The sequence below is a fragment of the Garra rufa genome, chromosome 2 (assembly GCF_049309525.1).
Source record: "Garra rufa chromosome 2, GarRuf1.0, whole genome shotgun sequence".
NCBI classification, from domain to species: domain Eukaryota; kingdom Metazoa; phylum Chordata; class Actinopteri; order Cypriniformes; family Cyprinidae; genus Garra; species Garra rufa.
In genome coordinates this window covers 66,986,313-67,002,551 of record NC_133362.1, presented here as the reverse complement: position 1 = coordinate 67,002,551, position 16,239 = coordinate 66,986,313, and the positions used below count along the sequence as shown (strand labels likewise).

Here is a 16,239-nt window from a genome sequence, read left to right as displayed (position 1 = left end):
GGAAATGGCTCGTGGGAATCTAATGCAACCAGTCCGACAAATCGACGAAAAAACTTACAAAGATTCCACACTGGTCAAGCTCAAGCTGAATCTACACATGAAGAAAAGACATTGCCGTGTTTTGATTCACAAGAACTGATGAGAATGATGATGCAAGAGTTCTTCAAATGCAAAGAGGAGGATCGGAAGTGGGAAAAGAAAGAAAAACCCACTGCGGCCTGACTAGCGGCCAGACAAGAAGGCAACGACCACCTGGTCCAACAAACCACACAGAACAGCACCTCTTTTCCTTACCCCAAGAACACTGTAACTGTCATAACTTCAGATGGACAAGAAAGCTTCTTTAAACATCCAGAGCAAGAGACAGAAACTGACTCAACACATGACACGTCAGATCACAGAAGATTCCAACAAACACCTGCTGATATAACAACTCAATCACCCGAAAGTGCTGTCCTGGTCGTCTGTCACTCCTCCGAAGAACACAGAATCAGTCCTGAACTCCTACCTATCTCATCTCAAACGCCAGTCCCTCAACTCCTAGGCGATCTCACCGAGAAAGGTACAACGAGAAAGTTTTACCTCCCCATCACCATCGAAGGTCATGTCAAAGTGGAAGCCCTTCTAGACACAGGAGCCGACATCACTCTAATGTCAACTGAACTCCTTGAAAAAATTCAAGAAACAAGAACGAGAACTGATGGAACTTTCAAACTCCAAAGGTGCGAACTGAACCTGCAAACATACTCAAACATGGGCCTACAGCTGAAACATGTGGCCCCAATTCACCTTACAGTGGGACCGATGAATCTCATCCACCCAGTCTACATCTCACCTCTAAACAACTATCCGCTCCTCATAGGAAAGGATCTGCTAAATCGCTTCAAACCCTTGATAGACTTTAAACACCTGAAGTTGTGGACGCAAGTCCATGAGCCATTGCCCTTCCAGTCAGTAGTCTCCAATGAGTCGCAGTGTCAAGCCACAGACGTTGCCTTCAATTTGCTTAGTGACGATGCAGTGTCAAAGTCAAGGCCAAGCTCAAGTTCAACGCCAAGCAGCAAAGAACAAGGCCCTTCCCTCTGCTCACTGCAAGCGTGGGACTCAGACTCAGGTCCCCCTCAACTCAGAACTGCCATAAATGTCCAAGACACTTTAGTATCTGTCGCAGTGCTAGCCCCTGGGCAGGAAAACTCAGCCGGCAGCCTGAATCTCTTCAAAGCAACGAAGCACAGACACCAAAGCCTACCAAAGGACACCAGACCCAAGAAAGCAGATCACCAAAGACTTAAAGAAATTCTACATGAGTACAGGGACTCTTTTGCAAAGGACGTCCCGGACTGTGGCCCAATGAAACTGATGCCCACAGCGTAAGTCGATGACTGCCCAGACAATCACCAGGGCAATCTGAAAACGGGCGTGGTCCGGCTCAACAGCGACCCTTGCCCATCACAACCATTCAAAACATTTCATGCCCTCCCACCCATCCCGATGGCTACAGCTCTTACCCGCCACCAACATAATTGGCACAATTGGCCTGAAAACACCTCCTCCTCCCACATCAGCAGACCTGCCCATTTCTGCTCACATCTTCGAACTTTACTCTCCTACGAGTTCTACACTTGACTAATCCACGTCTTCAGACCTCCGCACCCTCCAATCCGTCAAGAACATGCTGCATCCGCTAAATGGTGCCCTCACATATGTCTCTGAGCCCCTCACTGCGCCAAAGCTTGTAGTCCCTCAGAGCCAAAGGGGGATGAGGCTTAGGCATGCATACGATGCACCATGCGCAGCGCACTGTGGTGACAAAACCACCTACAACCCATTCAAACAGGTGGCACAGTGGCCTGGCATACAACAAGATCTGGCAGATTACATAGAAGGATGCCTGATATGTTGCCAGCTTCAACCAAGAAACCCAAGCCACCGAGCATAACTCAAAATTGAAAGAAATCATGCAGGAAATATAGAGACATTTGGATGTAAAGCCCCATGCTAGCCATGTCCTGCGCACAAGGAACTCATTGTCGGAAACAAAGTGTGGTATTACGGTTTCGCCATCCTTGGCAGAACACTCCCTATCGCCTGTCAGAGAAAGTCCTTACCCCACTGAAAGGAATCCCACAAGCTCTCGCCTGTCACCGACCGAAACAGAATCGGACAAGGGCGCAGCGAGCCAGTCCTTCGATGGATTCACCAAAAGCAGATAAAGAGACATTGGGGTTCCAACTAACAGCAAAAGGGGGAAGACCAAACCCACTGACACAGACCGACAATTCATGACTATGCCTCACACTAACATGATTTCTATCCTTCTAGGTGAACACACAGCTAACTTCCTAAACACAACACAAATCACCTAAACATTCTCCTCTGCCGCACTGCTAGGACCAACCTCCACCCAGCAGAGAGGAGCTGCTCCACACATGTGACACTTATCCTTACTGTCTAACCTCATTCAGTGTCATTGTGTCTCTTTGTGTTTTCCTTTCTCTCTCTTTTCCTATGTGTCCCTTCCTTCTTGCCCTTATCAGAAACTTACCTAACTTTTCTTTGAAGTCTAGGCCGCTTAAGATGGGATTGACTCAGTACACCAAATTAGTTGCAAATCACTACCAGAAATTTTGTTAACGATTTGAGCAACCCCGCCAAACCATGATCTTCGTGGCTAACTGTCCCGTTGTTATTTTCTATCTCCAGGTAGATGTTATGATTCGCCGCCCTGTTTCTCTGCGTAATCAGGATTATCAAATGGCTAACCGCAAAGTCTACCTCTAAAGGTGTATGGCCGATTCGACCCTATGATGTTTTCCAGAACAAACTACACCCTCTCAGCCCCCAAAACTCTTGGGCCGACACCCGTCAGACACGGGAAGTCCTTGCCCACATGCAGGCAGATGTGAACCACATGCTGCGCTAATTACAGAAAATGATCGTAACCCAGGCTGAATTAAGCGGGTACAACCGGCGTCCCAAACGATTATTGGGCGCCCTGCTGGGGCTGGTGCGGCTGTAGGCACTCTGTTTAACATTCTAAACCTAGCCACTTTAAAACGACATGCGAACAAACTCCAAGCTGAATTACGATTTAGCAACGTCATAAATCTTAACGAACGGTTCACAGTCATACCAAAACGGTTACGCTCAAACGCAACGCCTAGTTACTCCCATGACCCATGCGCTACGAGAAAGAGACTCCTTAATGGATAGCCCGCCTTGAATACGATCCCAAGCACTGTCTGACGTAGCACCTGATCGAGCACACGTCTACACCGCCTCGTTGAACTCCCGATACTCCGGTCAATCAAGACAGCCAAATTAACAATAATTCTCACCGATGCGGCCCTACGTTATTGCAAGTGCCTCTAACTGTACCAGGCCAAATAACTAAATCCCTGCACCAGAATTCAGCTAGTGATGGAGATTTTGTTTGTGTCTTGTGTGTGCCTTGTTCTCTCTCTCTGCCTCTTGTTCCAGTGCCTGCCGATGTTCACACCAGAAACATCGCCAGCCAAAAGGGGGATGTGTAGGAATCTTGGGCGAACAACGTACAAAACAGAAATGGCCATATTCCAAAGAAACAAAAGGACCCTCTTTCTCAGTCACAAAATTGACACGACCATCACATGATAATCACCAGACGCTAATTGTATGGACCGCTTTTGTCGAGATCTGCGTCTTACGCATCCAGAGAGAAGAAAACGCTCTCTGTCTCAGAGCACCTAAGAAACAAACCTCCAGTCTTCTGAAATAAAGCTGGCATGGCACATGATGCGTCCAGCGTGACTCACATGGTTTTTCGGACTTCCTGTCCCCCTCTCCTCTGACATTCCAAAACACCCCGTCTCTCAATAGAGATACGTACACTGCAAAGACAAACTTTAAGAGACAATCAACTTATTAGTATTGCTATTAGAGCAACAGTATGTTCTCTTTTATATGCCTGCTGTGTTTTATGTGATGATTGGAGTTTAATTTATGCATTGAAATAGTTTATTGAAGTTAATAACAAAAGTTGCAGAGAAATCCATATCCTAATAAGTTACGTACCAGAAGGAATTACAGGACGGAAAGGGGGTGGCGTGACCCGCCCCTTCAGCAATGCCATTGGATCCCAGCATCGTGGGACGTGCCCTAGCGGCCCGTTTAAAACTTCATGTTCCTAACAGAACTAGGCGAACTCAGCAAGAACTCAGCGAACTCAGAGCTCCCAGCTCTCGCCTCACGCCTTTCGCCTCTTGTGGTTTGAGTGCTTTTCCATCTGCGCTCGACCGCTCGACCACTCGACCAAGCACGCGACGGTGCCATCAAAACTCTACAGAACAAACTGAAACTTCGTGACTGCCAAACTCTTCAAAGTCTCGCAACTCTGATACAGAAGAGCTCCGAACGCATCAACCTGCATAACCAGGCAACCGAAAGATCGGCTCCAGCAACCAATCCTCAACTTCGAAGGATCTCCCAAAGACTTCATCGACCAGCAACCAACCAGAACTTTCGCTCAGACGAGCCCCCGGAACCCCCGTTCCCGGCACTAATGCAAGTAACAAGATCTCTCTTTACTTCGCTGAAACTGGTGCAAAATACTCCCTAAGTAGTTAAAAGCTAAGTCTCTGCTTTTGTGATTTTCTAAGGTTGCGATCTAAGAACTAGTTAAGATACTAGAACATTTGGGGTTCTCTTCAACTCAGTAATTTCTCATCCCCGGAACTGTATGAGTGTGAGTGTGAATGTGTGTGTGTGTGTGTGTGTGTGTTTATTTGTGTTTTAGTAGAGATTAGTTTTGTGTCTTAGAGTAGTCAATAAATCATTGTTTCATTAAAAGAAGTGTCTTGAATTTTATGTTCACAAAGTTCTATCTGTGTTTAGATCAAGCTACCTCAGCTTTAAAATTTCCTAACGTAATATTTTGGTTTATTTGTGATCTTGGCCAGGAACATAATATAAACCTTTTGAGTTAATACAGTACGCTGAATTGACCACTTTGCTGGACGAATGGTTAAGAAGTGTAATCTATTAATTCTGAATCAATTTAATCAAGTTTCGAATCTTTCGATTCGATTCATTATTTGAATCATTATAAATTTGAGCTAATTAATCCTTACATTAGTAATGAATTGGGCGTAAATTGCCCCCATGATCTTGCATTAGACATGCAGTCATAAAGCCTAAGTGTTCATGAACATAAAGCACAAAGGGCCTATCAGATTGTGCAATTCCTAATGCTGGCGCTTGACATAGTGCTCTCTTCAAATCATTGAAAGCTTTGAGATGAATTTCTTCCATACAAACTGTATCGGAATCTCTAACCTGACCTTTCAACAAGTCATAGAGTGGCTGAGCAATCGAGGCATAGTCCTCAATCCAAGGTCTACAGTAACCTGCTGTTCCTAAAAATGATCTTAGTGCTTTAATGGTAGTAGGCGGAGGTATTGCTTTGACTGAAGTGGCTCGATCCTGTGTAATAGATCTATTTCCTGTACCAATTGTTTGACCCAGAAATGTGACTTGATTTTTAGCAATTTGAGCTTTGTGAAAACTACATTTGTGTCCTTTTTTCTGCAAATAGTCTAACAATTCTGCCAATTCAGTTTTGTGTACCTCATGATCTGTTGAGGCCAACAAAATATCATCAACATAGTGAATCATAGTGGACTGTTTGACTGGGCATTCTGGGTCACACAAATCACGTCTGAGAGCCTGATGATAGATTGTCGGCGAATTTTGAAATCCCTGTGGAACACGTGTCCACTGGTATTGCTCATAGTCAACCGTGAAAGCTAACCATGGCTGGCTGTCAGAATGCAATGGTACCGAAAAGAATCCATTAGACATATCAATTACTGAAAAAATCTTACAATCTAATGGTAAGCCATTACAAATTGTAGATGGATCTGCTACTAGGGGGGTGATTTTTTCAATATGTTTATTGGCTACTCTGTAGTCTATTGTGAGTCTCCATGTCCCATTGGCTTTCTTGATGGGCCATATAGGTGAATTACAGGGACTGTTGGTTTTAACGAGCACTCCTTGTTTCAGCAATTTTTCTACAATGCTTTTGACTCCCTGAATAGCTTCCTTACTGATCGGATATTGTTTGGTAACAGGAGGGGCGGTTCCTATTAATTTGACTGGTTCCACACCTGTGAGGAACCCGCAATCATCCTTGTCTTTAGCCCAAATTGGATGATTCTGTAAGAAAGCATACTCAGGAGTGATTGCATTACTGGTAGAAAGTTGTGCTGAAGCAATTTTTATGCTAGCGGATTCTGAGGACAAGTCTAAGGGTAGATGTACTTGTCTCAGTAGATCCATGCCTAGAATTGCACCTGTATTTAATGGAGAACATAGCAATTTTGTGGTCAGAGTTTTCGGGCCTAATTGTATCTCTATGGGAGGGGTTTCAAACAAAACAGAATCTTCACCTACTACACCAGTTAAACAAAGTTTAGTTTTCTTGAATGGAATGTTTAAATCTTTAGCCAATTTTGTAGGAACTACTGTAATTTCTGCACCTGTATCAAGCAAAAAGTCAATCTCTTTCTCTTGTATGCTACCTTTCACAAAAATTTGTTTGTCATTGTGATGTATTACAGGGGAAAGGTAGCTACTCACAGCCCCAACAATTAGTTTTTTTCCTGCTCTTTTTGTGCTCTTAGAAGAGCTTGAGCTAGCTGTCCTAACGTTTCAGTGGACACTAGTGGAGCTACTTCAGGGTTGTATTTCTTCTATTATCTTGCAACTTCTTCCTACACTCTTTCTCCCAATGTCCTAATTTTCCACAATAATTGCATTTCCCTTCTTTTTTAGGCCATCTTTTTTCTTGGTTTTGTTGTGCTAAACGTAGCTGCTGCTACTCTCACTTTTGCCTTAACATCAGCATCTCTTTCCCAAGTAGCTAATGTGTCTAGATTATTTCTGAGAGTTTTGTTAGACCAAGTTAAATCTAGGAATGGCAAGGCTTTTCTGTACTCAGCTACAAGGCCATCTGACCAGATGCGGACTAGGGGTCCCTTGTCATCTAACAACATCTTTCAGGATCATCAACTATTCCGCTGTAAGCTACAGCTGACTGACAAAACTTTTCAGTGTATTCACTCACAGTTTCCTCTTTCCTTTGTACACAGTTAGTGATTCTGGACCAGTCTATTTTGGGTCCCAAGATATTCTTTAGAATTTTCATAACACCTTCTCTCAAATCGGCTTTACTGGCATGTTGTAGTGCAGAAGTAACAGCAGACTCAAAACTGTTGAATTCAGATTCAGTTAGAATTTGTGACATCAGCTGTGTGACTTCTGCTAACGACATGTCGTAGAGACGCATTTTGCTAATCAGTGCTCTTCTGAATTCAGAAAAACTTGTGCGTGCTGAAGGTAAGCTCTGGGACAATCTCTCTATATCTTTAGGTCCAAGCATTCTTGCAATTGCTTGTACCTGAACAACAGAAGAGTTGGGAGGAATATTTTCAATTCCTTCAATTCCCTGAGATCGTCTTCTAGCACCACAAACCCTCACCGAATCTACAGGCACATCAGACACTGATTGGATGGCTACATCATTTTCAAAGAAAGCTTGTAAGTCAGGATAAATGTTATCAGGCTGACTAACTTCCATATCAGTTTTTTCTGAAGCTTTGTTGCGGTTCAATTTTTTTGTCAAAGCGGATATTCTAGCCCGGAGTTCTTTGTTCTGTTCCTCTAACTCTGAGTTACGCTGAGACTGTTGTGTAGCTAGCGCTAAACCAAATTCTCTGTGGCAGCAGATAATGCCTTTCACATTGTTCTTACGAATACATGCTCCAAGGACTTTCTTACACTCATCTACTGACCAAGTCTTGTCTGGATGGATCTCATATTTCTTAGTTAATTCCTGTCTAACTTTTTCAGTTACTATTAGGTTCATTTGCTGTCCTAACAGTGATTTGAATTCACTATCTGACCACAAAGGAGTTGCGAGACCACCCTTTTCAATTGTGGGGATCAGCCTAGCATTCTTTCTAACCATTTTGCGAGTTTCTTTGTTACCACACAATAACAACACTAAAACTTCTCTGATCAACAGAGGGTACGCTTGTTAACACAGATCAACTATTGTTAACCTTCCCCGAATTAACAGAGGACAACACAAACTACTAGCACTTTATGCTAAACTTCTCTGCCAAAACAGAGGATAACAAATTTTAGCACTTTAATGCTAAACTTCCCTGCTTAAAACAGAGGATAACAGATATTAGCACGTAATGCTAATCTTCCCTGCCCTGAAACAGAGGATAAACAATTTTAGCACGTAATGCTAAACTTCCCTGGGTGAACAGAGGATAACCAATTCTTCCCTGCCAAAAAAAAACAGAGGGTGAACAAATATTAACGTAATGTTAACCTTCCCTGAGTGAACAGAGGATAAACAACTTTAGCACGTAATGCTAAACTTCCCTGAATTAACAGAGGGTAACTTTTCATCTCTAAAAGAACACCTTTAGAGGATAACTTAGTTAACTAAACCCTACAGCTGTCTGTTAACTCTTCTCTGACGGCGCAGAGGATAACTATATGTACTGGTCTTTAGCGGTTCTTTTGGATAGAGTAGCACTCACCAACCCTTGGTTGTAAAGGAAGATTCATGGAAATCTTTGTTCAGCTGGAATTTTCGCTCTGGATTCCAAAAGATGCAGTCTTGAAAGCAGATGTTCTGTTGAGCTTGCTGTTTCAATCTGGATTCAGGTGAAGGAGCTGAAACTCTATCCGGGTCACCGCACCAAAACTGTTGTGAACTTTTCTCAGAGACGTTTGGATATCTTTGAAGCAGAAGTTTCTCTTTATTGAGATCCTAGCTGTTCGTTCGCTGCAGTCATCAAAATTCGTCTACTAAGGCATATACATTACAGTTTATATACCTTTCCAGGGGGAGAGGAAAACATAGAGGTGGAGTCAATCTAAACAAAGCATGCAAATGCAGTACAGATAGTCAGCCTAGTAGGATTTTCCCGGCTTTGATCTATTTAGCATTCAAATGCAAAGGGAATAAACAAAAGGACACAGTTGTACTTTGAGCTTAGATTTCACACTTAATAAGAGAAACCTGCCAGATGTTCAGGAACTTGTATACGATATAAAATAAAAGTTCAAGTGCCTATAAACACTGTTTGAGTAGCTAGTTGTGCAGATATATGAACAGCCTTTATCACGCTTGCCTCTCTCTGTGTTGGCGTAAGAGGCCGATTTGAAATTTTGAATTTGTCAGTTGCGTGACGTCACCGAACGTTCTAAATCCCATATGTGGGACCGTACTCCCAGGGGCACAGAAATTAGAATCCCATATGTGGGACCGTACCGCTCGAAGGGTTAAGGCTATAGGCTCCAAGGACATTGTTTGTTGCAACCTTGCGCAACATTTTGTGCACAGACGCACCTGGGTTTATTCCCCCAAGGGACCGAAGGTAGTTATTCTGATTAAAATAAAGAAAGGAAGAAAGAAAGAAAGAAAAAGAAAGACTGTTATTTATAATAAAAGAACATGACAGCATGACAATATAGGTTTCACAGACGGGGCTTTTATTAAGCCAGGATTAAATTCAGATATTGTCTTGTGGACTATATAAACATCTGTTATGTGAAAAAGCTTTAGGGAAAATTTTTGTTTTTATTATTTTTTGCATTATTAATATTTTGCAGATTCTGTTAGGTATAGGCCTATGTTAAGGTTTCTTAGAAAACAAACAAACAAAAAGAGTGCAAAATGCGGAATAGCTATTAGAGTTGAACATAACTGGAGAAAAGTGGCCTATGACGGGTTGAAATGCAGGGCTATAATATGTCTTTTAACCCTTATGTGTTGTTGGGGACGTTTTCGTCCACTGAGGGGTGCTGTTGAGTCTTAATTTGGCCACAACTTTTTCTCTGTTAAAGCAAATGGAATGATTTTTGGTGACTAATCTTATTTTGATACATATTTTGGGAAAATGCTTTGAAATTTTTCAAAAACTCAACAGTACACTTTGGGCAAATTTACTACCCTTTCGTTATGTTTCGTGGCTGAAAACAGCCACTACTTTAAACTGCTGTAAAAATGTATCAGATAAATATTTTTTCAATTTTTTTGGCATAAATCTATTAATCAACCTCAGTCCTGCTCAAAAATACTAAATGTTTAAAAAAAATTCAGGATTTTATCTCTTTAATTGCCAAATTCCTAAATGATGTCACTAATTTGGGGAAAAAAACCCCACAAAATTACTAATTTTAAATATAAAAGGTAATTGTGGCCTGGATTTTTTTTTACCTTTTTAACAGTCTTGGACATGAACGATTAGTAAGAAGATTGGCTTTCATGCATTGTTAGTTTTGGCGCAGCATCCGATTTTCTTTTTTTCTCCCTGCAACAAAAAGCTTAGTTTTACATAGAGTTCTATGGAGTATAACGACATATTATAGTGTGCGTGTGTGTATGTGTGTGTGAGCGTGTGTGAGTGTGTGAAAGTGAATGAAAGTGTGTGAAAGTGTGAGAGAGACCTTTGTGCACCTTGATACCCCTGAGAAAATCTAAATAAGCACCTCAGCTCTCAGAACGACATGGAGTAAACAAAAATAAAGAAAGCATATTTATGTATTTGTTTACCATATAGTTCTGAGAGCTGAGGTGCTTTTTTTGATTTTCTGAGGTGTATCAAGGTGCACAGAGGTCTCTCTCACACTCACAGACACTCACACACACTCTCATACACTCGCACACACTTTCACACGCTCACACACACATACATACACGCACACTATAATATGTCGTTATACTCCACAGAACTCTATGTAAAACTACGCTTTTTTTTGCAAAGGCCTATCTAAAGGGTTAATGGGGCCAACTGATAATCAACAGTACAATTTACAAATTTGACCCCTTCCCAACAGGAAAAACCACAAAAAATCAAGAATTCAGCATTATATGGTGTCATGGCTTTGCAATCAAAAAATGTGGTTATAATGGAAGTCAATGGGGCAAAAACAGCCACAAACAATAAATGAGGGAGAAAAAATGAAAATCTGATGCTGCGCCAAAACTAACAATGCATGAAAGCCAATGTTCTCACTAATCTTTCACATGTCCAAGACTGTTAAAAAGGTAAAAAAAAATCCAGGCCACAATTACCTTTTATATTGAAAATGAGTAATTTTGTGTTTTTTTTTTCCCAAAATCAGTGACATCATTTAGGAATTTGGCAATTAAAGAGTTAAAATCCTGAATTTTTTTTAAACATTTAGTATTTTTGAGCAGGACTGAGATTGATTAATAGATTTATGCAAAAAAATTTGAAAAAAATATTTATCTGATACATTTTTACAGCAGTTTAAAGTAGTGGCTGTTTTCAGCCACGAAACATAACGAAAGGTTGTAAATTGAAACAATGCACAAGGGTTAAAAGTGGAACATGGGAATATAATGGATGTACTGCGAAAAAAGTTTTATATACTTGGTATTGTTTCCTAATTTTTTTTTTTTTTTGACCAGGGATGTATTACCATCTTGGCACCTTTTTTCTTTGTTTTCCAATTCTCTGTCAAGGATCTGCAGTTCCTCCACAGTTTGGCACAGTCCATTTTCCAGGAATTCCACGTCTTCCTCTGTCACCGTCACAGCTACAGTAACCAGTATTTGTCTCTGCATAGCCAGGATGTCTTGCTGGTTCTCAACAGTCTCTTGGAGCTTTTGTAAGACTTTTGTGCGATAGCCTGTTAAGTAATATTGCAGATTGCTCCTTGACTGTACAATATTATTTTAAATAATGTGAAAAATCAAAACTTGACTTACTCTTTGTTGCTGAGTTAGAATATTGAGGCTCTTCGATCAGGAGCTGCGAAGCAACTGTGGCATAAAAACTAAATTTTACTCTAACTAGAAAAATAATTACAATAAATATAATATGGTGAATTTTAGTAAAATACCTTCAAGGGGTCATGATATGCTTGGCAGTTGGGACTCCAGCAGGGATTCATCTGCTGCACAAAAAATATCCACATAGACTAGGCATTTTGCACACTGGTTTTCAAAGTCCACTCTTCTGCAGAGTTTAACTCCCTAATCTAGCACACCTGATTAAGCTAATCAAGGTTGATTAACTGAATGAATGAAATTCACTGATAATTGAAGGAAGGTGAGTTTGATCAAGGTTGGAGCTAAACTCTGCAGGAAAATGGAACTCAAGCCACATATGGATTCAGCATTCCTAACAGAGTTGCAGGTAAAAATAAACCTGAAAAAAAAAAAAAACACTTACAGTGTTGAGAAAGACAACTTGAAATTTCTCTTTTGCCTGCAGAGGAGAGAAAGAGGTATATATTTATAATTTTTTTTAGGCTGATGTATTTATGTGAGAATTTATGTGAAATATATTCTCATATATATTATCATTATAAAGCACTAATGCATGCTTTTCTAGTACAAAATTATATTTATACCAATCACACCACTAAATGTGGAAAATTAAGATACGTTTATTGTCAAATTATAAAAATCCCATTCAACAAGGACTGGTTTGACCCAATCTCACATTATTTGAATTGTGTGATATTGTGTCCTAAAGAAGTACATGGATGAAAGACTAGAATTTATGTCCTCTCTCTTTTACAAAATTTTGAGGATTGTATTTGAGAACCACTGTATTAGATGCTTTTTTTAAACACCACACACACACACACACACACACACACACACACACACACACACACACACACACACACACACACACACACATACATTTTATCAGTTCTTTTTTCCTTGACAAATGCAAAGCCACTTCCAACCAGAAAACAGGAGTCCTTTGTTTTGGTGGAATATTGTGAACTTTGGCATTATCCATCTCAGAGATTCTCTTGGAAATCTGTGAAATAGGATTGGTTGCATTTCTGACACTCTTTTTGAGTTTGTGCAGATGATTTTCAAATGGGAAAGCACAGATCTTGTTTAAAGAAATTCCAAAATGTCTAACGTCTTCTGCTAAGTGGATAAGAGAATGGACATTGTACAAAGTAAAGACAGGGGTGTAGAGCTTAGTAGATGTTTTATAAAAGTGCATTAGCAGCTCTTCGGCATAGGCTGTATATGCCTTCCTCGTGTCATCATCAGCGTCCAACAGTATGGACATGGCAACGGTCAGTGTTAAGTGGTGGTAGAAGCTGTCAGGTAACAAAGCACGAAGAACAACAGGTCCAGTGTAGAGTAAGAATTGCTGGAATTCAGTTTCTTTCCATCTTTCCAGAAAAGCAAGAGACCATGGCTGTCTAGCAAATTCCCTTGGGAGTTTTCCATTAAGAAACTCGAGCTTGGATGAAATTTAACGAATTTGCCTCCGCAAAATTTTGCACTCTCTAGGACCCTGTTTCAAGAAGACGAGCAAGCGTCTAACCACCCCTAGACAGACCAGATGGATGAAATATTTCCACACATGCTAGCATAACCAAATTTACGGTATTTACTAGTTGCCTATATCAACACTATGCAGAGAAAAAAAGAACACCAGAATTCACCTTTTGAAGATATCGCTGAATATTTATTTTACCATAGTAAAAGTAAATTTCTGGCTGAAGTAAACTTTTCATAACAGTTTTTAGTATTCATTTAAAATTAGACAAATATGCTATTATTTTAATTTCCAATTTGTTATTTATCAGTTAGATAGTTTATTAATGCTTCGCAAACCAGCAGAAGACACTAACCTGTTTTATATTCCAGTTGCGCTGATGGGGAACGTTGTAACACTGTGTTACAATATGCCCCGCTGTTATTAAACTATGCTTTTCTCTGATATTAGCGGTTCAGTTTATACTATTTACTTCTAAGGATTTTGATAAGAAACCACAAGAAACAGGTGAATAAAGGCTGACAATCAATGTTTAATGTTCAGAAGTTATTATTTCAAGAAATGTAAAGCATTTTGGCTTGTTTATGTGTGTCGTGTTCTATGAGAGCTGTGTGTGGAGGAGTGGAGTGTTCTTCTGAATGTCTAAATGTGTTTCATCTATTAGTCCACATTGTATTGAACTACTGTACAGCTGTGTGTTGCGATCAGGGCCGTTACAAGCATTGTTGCGATGTGTTCATTGTCAAACTCCAAAATTTGATTATTTTTATTTTTCTAAAAAACCTCATTACTTCATTTGAAAACACATGTATTTTACTGAAAAGATATTTAAGTTAGTTGTGTATATTTTTTTCATTCGATCAGATAACATTTTAAGCTGTCATATGGTCATGTTACAATGTGCCCCTAAGATGTTACAATGTACCCCACCTATGGGGCATGTTGTCACGTTTCACTTCCTTTCTTTTGAGGTAAATAACGAAAAATGTATACACTGTAAATATAAAACAAAGGGATATATTTGTACTACACAAGTGTGAAAATAATGTGGATAAATATTGTACTTTGAACCCCAAGTGGATTTACATAAACCACAAAATTAAAAAGTGTTAGGTTGTGCCCTGCTCTCCCCTACATCCTATTGTTGTAAGATACATTAATAACTAAATAAATAATATGATCTTATAGTCATAAACATAAGCTTGCTTTGTGTGTATTATACAATACAAAGAAACTAGGCTATATTATAACTGTTAAGCTTTAAATATGAACACTATAACCTTTATATTGCATCATTCTTTATTGAATAGACTATTAAAAACATCCTGGCATCGTGAGGCATTTAGATGCAGTTAAATGAAACGTACTTCATAAAGTTTCACTTGCTGTAGTCAGGAATTATAGTTGGCAAAAAGTCTTAACTGGTAAAATGTTTGCACATTCTGTCACAGTAATAACTACAAGTTGGCTAATAAAAGAAAAAAACTTACTTGTGTAAATATCTCCTCTGCTGGATCGTGCTGTTTCTCACATAATGTTCATCTTCTGAAGAAAGTTTTATTCCTGACAGCTCGTCTTCTTCCAGAAAGGACTAACTTGAAAGAAACGTCTTTCTCCTTTGTTTACCATGATGTGGGCGTCTACTTTTGGCGCGGAGCCCTCACGTGGACGATCAGCTCGTGGGCGTGATCTAATTTAAAATAATGAAGCAGACAGGAGAGACTGGACATTGTGTTGGTTTCATATTGATTACTTTATCACAGAATATTTGTTTTCGATAAAACTTACCTCGTTTTAAAAGTATACATATCAAGCTTTCTCTAGACATATTGCTCATGTCTCTGTGTTGTATATTGGCTGATTTATAGTCTATTTCAATGACGCGTTTCTGAATGAAGATCACTGAGATCAACGCGGCAGACAGCACACCCTTTTTGTTTTCTTTATTTTGCAAAATCACAACGTTTTTTTGTTTTTATGAGTATATACAAATAAAAGTAGACCCTTTACAGATTCAATTGATGTACTGCTTTTATCTGTACAGTCAGTGAGGAGACCATTACAATAGTCCACCCTGCTGGTGATAAAGGCATGAACGAGTTTCTCCAAGTCTTGACGGGAAACAAAACATCTTATTCTTTAATCTTTTGTTTTTGAGATGATAGTAGGCTGATTTAGTTACTACTTTGACATGGCTACTGAAACTGAGGTCTGACTCCAGAATCACACCCAGATTCTTGACTTGATTTTTTGTTTTTTGACCCCTAGCATCAAGGTACGCATTTACCTTATGAACTTCATCTTTGTTTCCAAATGCAATGACTTCTGTTTTGTCCTTATTTAATTGAAGAAAGCTTTGGTAAATCCAACTGTTCATTTCATCAATGCATTGGCAGAGAGAGTCAATGGGGCTGTAGTCATTTGGCGATAAGGCTAGGTAAATCTGGGTATCATCTGCATAGCTGTGATATGCAATTTGGTTCTTTCTCATTATTTGACTTAGTGGGAGCATATACAGGCTGAACAACAGCGGCGCTAGAATTGAGCCTTGTGGGACTCCGAATGTCATGGACGCCCACTTAGACTTATGCTCTCCTATACTCTCATAATAGCCTCTACCTTCTAAGTATGACCTGAACCATTTGAGAACCATCCCAGAAAGCCCGACCCAGTTTTCCAATCTATCTTTAAGTATGTTATGATCGACAGTGTCGGACGCAGCACTGAGATCTGGTAATACCAGCACTGATATTTTGCCAGAATCAGAATTTAGGCGAATATCATTTATTATCTTTATGAGCGCTGTCTCTGTGAAATGATGTGGTCTGAAAACAGATTGGAAATAGGTATCCATTTGATTTAAATACACGATAGTCAAATAATTTGAAGT

At 40.0% G+C, this 16,239-nt stretch overlaps 2 protein-coding genes across 2 annotated transcripts in view; one reads left to right on the top strand and one right to left on the bottom strand.

Moving 5' to 3' along the window:
• The window catches only part of LOC141326054 (uncharacterized), a 264,874-nt gene that overhangs the window by 82,290 nt on the left and 166,345 nt on the right, over nucleotides 1-16,239 (top strand). The gene's annotated exons all lie outside the window — the stretch shown is intronic.
• The window catches only part of LOC141325767 (uncharacterized), a 92,632-nt gene continuing 78,077 nt past the window's right edge, over nucleotides 1,685-16,239 (bottom strand). Inside the window, exons 6-7 of the mRNA XM_073834504.1 lie at nucleotides 11,523-11,721; nucleotides 1,685-1,850 (exon numbers count right to left, since the gene is read on the bottom strand). Coding sequence (XP_073690605.1) covers nucleotides 1,685-1,850; nucleotides 11,523-11,721 — 365 coding nt within the window. The remainder of the gene's footprint in view (nucleotides 1,851-11,522; nucleotides 11,722-16,239) is intronic.